Source organism: Carcharodon carcharias, chromosome 9 (genome assembly GCF_017639515.1).
Source record: "Carcharodon carcharias isolate sCarCar2 chromosome 9, sCarCar2.pri, whole genome shotgun sequence".
NCBI lineage: Eukaryota > Metazoa > Chordata > Chondrichthyes > Lamniformes > Lamnidae > Carcharodon > Carcharodon carcharias.
Window position 1 is genome coordinate 25,704,095 of NC_054475.1, and position 6,919 is coordinate 25,711,013.

The following is a 6,919-nucleotide window of genomic DNA, read 5'->3' on the forward strand; positions in this document are numbered from 1 at the left end:
TGAACATTCTGTAAATCATCATCAAGTATAACACTTCATACTTTTGAACCAATTCTCAGTGAAGCTAACAACAATGAAAAAGTGAATTAAATATGCAATTCATGTTATAGACATTAGGATAGTCTGACAATTTTTTTTATTATACTTTTCAAAGCAAGACATAAAATTCATCCAAAGATGGAATAATTTGCTTTAACAATATTATAATTTCATTATAGTTATAAGCTAGATATTAAAGAAGTAAATTTGCAGTTCTAGTATTCTTTACCTTGTGCAATATTGTATCATATTTCATAAACAAAGATTCGATGTGCTTAGATATTAATTGCCATTTTAAGACACACAAGATTTTCTGAGAAAAATAGCATGTCATGATGGAATGAATAATTAAAACAATTAGTATATTTGAACTGAATATTAAAAAGTAAATGGAACATGATAGCACGCAGCAACTCAGCTAGTAGGTCAGAACAGATATCTGCAAACTTACTTGACTTCACATCAGTGTTTTGATTACTGCTATATGATCAATATTTAGGTATGTCTATTACAAGTTTGTATTCATTGAAGTAAAGTGTATCGGTGAAGAGAGCAGATTGACTTCATTGCACTTCATTTGGCTTGATAACTTAAGGTGTTGTGCTTGGATCCTTGCAGAGACCAAAGTTAGTGTTTGTTATTGAACCAATGATGGATTTATCGCCGTCACACTTCAGACCTTGTTGACAGGGACATTTGTAATAAACATTATACAGGAGCTGAAAGGAAAGACACAGTTTTAATATTTCCTCAATTTCATAAATAGGCTGAGTAGATCAGTCTTCCTAGGATTGGAGTCATTTACTTTGTTTTAAAGTGAGTCAGGGATTGCTAGATGCCCAAGTAGTGTAGCCATAAATCAAATTGTATTCATTATTACAGTCAGTGTAATACCATAACAATAGTTAGATTTATTTAAATGAGTCCAAGATTGACAGTAAACTTAATTATATCCTTCATCCCCTCCTCCCCCAATTGCCAGGTCACAGAGCAGTATTAATGACAACTGTATGAAGGTCTTTGGAATAGGCCATCAAACCCAACTGCAGAATGAGGATGTATAGTAAATGGTTCACTATTGGCAAAATATTAGGCTCATATACCATAGACATTGGCATTTAAATCATCCCTTGAACCCTCAAAAATCCCTCCAAGATGGGGTCAGCGTATACGCTAAGCATAAGAGTGAACCACTGATGTGAGTGCGGGTGGTTGTCATCTTTGTAGTTCACCATGCAGGGTCTGCTCTGTGTCGACATGTCTTAAACTCCCGTGCATCTTTACAACACAGCCCCTGATTGATCCTTTGCACCCAGTTATAAGATACCAGTAAAACATCTATTTATGGAGTGAAAAATTGAGGCTGACTATTAATGTAAGTAAAGCATGTTGTGGCTGAAAAGGGGAGTCATTTATAAGCTGAGTATATGCAAAACATGGTTTGCACAGCTGAAGATATGGGGTCATCGTATACACCAGATCAACTTATGCGCTGCAAACTATGCCTCTTTTAAAATAATAATCTCCATGTGCTTTAAAAAAATGCTTTAAAATAATTTTCAGCTATATATGTGGTGCAGTGGGTAGCATCCCGGCCTCTGAGCTTGAAGCTCTGGGTTCACGGCCCCTCCAGGACTTGAGGACCACAGAAGGTATATTCATAACGTGGCCAAACAGGTTGATTATTAACCTGCCAATCCTTCCAATGTGCCTATGGCATTTGGCAAGAGTAGGAGAGTCTCCTGGTCAGTCAGGCTTGATGTGGAGCGGCATCCTCAAGCTAAAGTCTCTGGCAACAGACTGGCTACTTGTTCCAGGAAAAAATAGCTGTGGAAACAGGTGTATGCGCATACTTTGCCTGCCTCGTGTGCCACTATGTGTGGGAAGGGGAAGGAAGAAGCTACACAACATAGGATATTGCTTTAAAGTGCTCGCCATGACTCCATGGTAACAGTTAAACCTCTGAGTTGGAATGTTGTGGTTCAAGTCCCACTCCAGAGACTTGAGAAGAAAATTGAGGCTGACTTTCTAACAACATGACTAAAGGAGTGCTACACTGTCAGAGTTGCAATCTTTCAACGAAGATGTTAAAATGAGGCCCTGTCTGCTCTCTTATAAACAATCCTGCGGCACTGTTAAAAGAAAAGCAGGCAAGTTTTTTTTTATTCATTCACGGGATGTGAGCTTCGCTGTCTGGGCCAGCATTTATTGCCCATCCGTATTTGCCTTTGAGAAAGTGGTGGAGAGCTGCCTTCTTGAACTGCTGCAGTCCATGTGGTGTAGGTACACTCACATTGCTGTAAAGGAGGGAGTTCCAGGATTTTGGCCCAGCGACAGTGAAGGAACAGCTGTATATGGGATGGTGACTGACTTGGAGGGAAACTTCCAGGTGGTGGTGTTTCCATCAGTTCTCCCTGGTGTTGTGGCAATATTTATCCTTCAATCACCAAAATAGATTATCTGGTCTTATCAAGTTGATGTTTCTGAGATTTGCAACGTGCATTGCAAACATTGCATCCCCCAAAAGTACTTAATTGCCTGTAAAGTACTTTGGGACATCCTGAGGTCATGAAAGGTGCTGCATAAATACAAACCTTTGTTTTTTTTAAATTAGGAAGTTGGAAGGAACTGATAGAGTAAGAACAATATAAAACAGCGTGTTTTGCATGTGAACTAACATGCAAATATTTATATTTATATCTGTCTTATGTTCAAATAACTCTTTGCAGAATGAATGACATTTGGAATATAGTGAATGTTGTGATGTAGGTAAATATAGTTCTGCAGGAATAATAAACAGCAAAGAGGTCTCAGTAACAGAATGATGGAAAGGAATGACTTTTCCATTTATGTTTAGATCCCCTCAATACTGGCTGATGAAATAATTAATATTTTTTATTACTGAAGATAACTTTAAAATTGAACACTTACATGATTTGAGCATGCGTTTCCTTCAGCACCTTTATCAGCACACCTTGCAAGACTCAGTCCAGTTTCTCGCTGGCAGCATCGACTCTTGCATTGAAAGCTTCCAACGCAGAGCTCTCCATCACTCTTTTTAAAAATCAGACACATATTATACTTGTTAAAATCAAACAGCAAAACTAATTGTTCAATGACAAAATGTAATTTCTAAAAATGTATCCGCCAGATTACTTCAGTCATACATCTCTCATCCTTTGAAACTACAACAAAGAAAATGGAGAGGCATTAGCAACATGGATTATATGGAAAATTTGCAAACGAAGGTTCTTTTAAAACATTTTACAGAGCACATAAATGTTAATCATTTCTATAGAGGAATCAAACATCCATATTCCTTTTGAGATATTTTACTAAACAGGTGTGTTATACTTGGGCTTTCCATTAAACATATTTTTGGCCAAAGCACAGAATGGCTTCATTTCTGTCACGCTGATTTATTTAATAAGGAGAAAACACCATTGTATGACAGTAAATGGTTCCTTAAAACACTTCAGTGAACGTAACTGAGTGTTCACCCACTCATCTTCCGTACTTGAGTGGAAAAGCCATGGGAACCTCAAGAAAATGACACCACTTTTCTAGGATTTCCACTGAAGTTAAAATGGATAAGTGAAGGAAATTCACCCCCAAAAGAATGGTAATAAGTCAATTAAACTGCATGTAACCTCTTTCACAGTAACTTCAGCATTGTTCACTGATATTGCATTGCTTTGTATACAAAGTTGTTTTCCAGATGTTTCCACAAGACCTTACCAGGTTCAGGAACAATCCTCTCTCTGGAGCTGCTATTCCAACTGCAATGCAGCACGCTAGGTAGACCAGTATTACCTTCATGTTGCACATGCTAGACAGTAGCTAGGGTAATGAGGGAATTCCAATTCTTCCTTTTATAGCCATTCAATAAGTCAAATGTGAAAGTTAATCATTAAAATTGACCTTTCTAATCACTGCAATTATTGCAAAATATAATTCATTATGATTACTGGTCTGGGATTTCAACAGATGTACTATGTGTAAGCTGTTAATCAGTGATGATTGTTCTCCTTTCCTTTTTTTATACTTTCTCTTATTTCAAACAGATGTTCTGTCAAATTTTGATCACTATGTTTACCTTTCACACTACATTAGTTGGTGTTATCAGCCCTGATCATGTCTTATTTTTATCCCTAACACTTTTAGACATAGAAAAGCAAACAAATTGACAAACTTGTCTGATGAATTACTCCTGGCCATGTATAATGTAGCTGCAGGGTTTTTTTTTAATCAAATCACAATTTTAGGTCACTTAATGGGTTAAAAGTTTAAGTGCACTGTGTTGGGTATGTTGAACAGAATGGAGTTATGCCTGATGATAGAAAATGGTCTCTTTCTGTACTTTGCTTTCTATAACCAAGCATAAATGTGGTTACAATTCACCACTGTGTACTTTGGCCCAGAAAGTTAGAAAACTGAAACAAAAACAGAAATACCTGGAAAAACTCAGCAGGTCTGGCAGCATCAGCAGAGAAGAGCACAGTTGACGTTTAGAGTCCTCACGTTTTGAGGACTCGAAACGTCAATTGTGCTCTTCTCCGCCGATGCTGCCAGACTTGCTGAGTTTTTCCAGGTATTTCTGTTTTTGTTTTGGATTTCCAGCGTCCGCAGTTTTTTGTTTTTAAGTTAGAAAACTAATCAGCCAGTGATCCCATCAACAATTGCTATCCAATAGTATTTGCTCGAAAGTGTGCATGCAGGAATATCACGGGAGCACAGGATCAGGTCAATTATGATGGTCTCCATGGACAAACAACCTGCTGATAATCACTGTCCAGGCTCAAGACAATGAAAAACCATCTGTGGCCACGGAGCAATGTCCAACATTATTCAACATCTGCAGATAACTATCAAACTGGCATTGGAATGTGTAGCCTTAACCCTAACCCATTCAAAGAACCATACAGTTTAACAGAAAAACTTATTTGGGTGAGCAGTCTCGCTCCCTCCCCCACTTCAACACACCCACTCATCAAAATGTTTATCTTCTAATAAATGCCAAAAATCATCCTAAGAAACTTGACTACTTTAAATTTATCATCTTTACAACAAAGCTGAATTACAATTCATACTTGTATCTTTACACCTATTCACAGTTTGAACAGGATTAGTTTCTTTACAAGTGTCGCTGAGATGTTGGTGTTGAATGACTGGTCCTGTTCATACATCAGAAAAAAATGCACTCCAAATTCCAAATTTGGCTAAGCTATTTCCCTATTTTTAAAACCGAGTGTTTCAGACTGGCACATTCCAAGCTCAAAGGCTACATGCAGAGGGATGCTCTAAAGTTTGGTACAGCCGCCTCAGAGAGGCAATGGGGAAAGGTACTGTCTAAGGCCTTTCAGCCATAGTGCACTGAGGGGCTGGAAATTGTATAGAACTGCTCGGGCTATATGATTCACATTGAATCTTTACAGTAAATATTACATGTTTCACATTGTATTGAAGCACCTCAGAGTGCAACATGGCCTATGTAGACAATTTAAATATCATTGCACTTTTGGTAATGACTATTTTGAAATGTTTGTAATGTGCTTTTTATTGTATTGAAGCACTTCAGCGTGCAACATGATCTATGTCGAAAATTTGAATATGATTGCACTTTCTGTGATTGTCATTTTGAAATGTTTGGTAATGCTCTTTTAGATATTTTATGAATAAAGTATATTTTTGCAAATAATAAAATAAAATTGACGTAAACAGAAATGGCATGTCGGCTGGGACTCACTTGGTAGCACTCTTGCCTCTGAATCACAGGGTTTTGGGTTTAAATCCGACTCCAGGAATTGAGCACACAAAAAAAATCGAAGCTGATATCCAGTGCAGTACTGAGGAAGCACAACACTGTCAGAAGTGGTGTCTTTCAGATGGGCTATTAAACCGGTTTGCCTGTATGGGTGAATGTAAAAGATTGCTTTGCACTAATTCAATGAAGAGCACAAGAGTTATCCTGGTGTCCTGGCCAATATTTATCCCTCGATCATAATCACAAAGCACAGGTTATTTGTCCATTATCACATTGCTGTTTGTGGCAACTTGCTGAGTTTTTTTTAACTCTTTCATGGAACGTGAGCTTCGCTGGCTGGTCCAGCAGTGATTGCCCATCCTTAATTGCCCTTGAGAAGGTGGTGATGAGCCGCCTTCTTGAACCGCTGCAGTCTATATGGTGTAGGTATATCCACAGTGCTGTTAGGGAGGGAGTTCCAGGATTTTGACAGGGAACAGCGATATAGTCCCAGGTCAGGATGGTTTGGATGAGAACTTGCAATTGATGATGTTCCCATACATCTGCTGCCCTTCTACATGGTAGAGGTCGTGGGTTTGGAAGATGCTGTCAATGGAGACTTGGTGAGTTGCTTCTTTGCATCTTGTACGTTTGTACACATCGGGCAGAAATTTTCCCCTGCCCGGGGGTGGGGGGGCGGTTGTGCGGGGGCAGGCTGGGGGGGTGCAAACCAGTTTGGGGCCGCGCAGCCATTTTACGTGGGCAGGCCAATTAAGGCCCACCCAGTGTGATGCACACCCAGAAGCGCTGAGCACTCCCTCTGCGGGCGGGGGTGGGTATTCCTTGAGTAGGGGCCTGCGTTCTTTCACGCCTGCGTGCAGAAATCTCCCGGAGTCACCTCTGTGCCTCAGGGAGATTAGTTTAAGGTTTAAAAATTTAAATACAGAAACAGAAATATTTTAAGACTTGTCCACTCGTGTAACAGTGTCACTTGAGCTGGGACATCTTTATGAATTTTGAATAAAAACTTTAATTAATGAAACCTTCATGAAACCTCATCCCGCCTGTGGATGAGGTTCCATTAAAAATGCGAAGGCCACCTGGGCTCATTGCCTGAATGCCAACCTTAAGGTTGGA

General features: G+C 39.1%; 1 protein-coding gene across 1 annotated transcript; it reads right to left on the reverse strand.

The window, feature by feature from the left end:
* Positions 1-629: 629 nt before the first annotated feature.
* LOC121282390 (colipase-like) lies at positions 630-3,858 on the reverse strand. Its single transcript, XM_041196110.1, has 3 exons — positions 3,778-3,858; positions 2,971-3,093; positions 630-758 (listed from the first exon to the last, which is right to left on the reverse strand). The coding sequence occupies exons 1-3, from the start codon at positions 3,856-3,858 to the stop codon at positions 630-632; spliced, it is 333 nt and encodes a 110-aa protein (XP_041052044.1).
* Between the last annotated feature and the right edge of the window lie 3,061 nt (positions 3,859-6,919).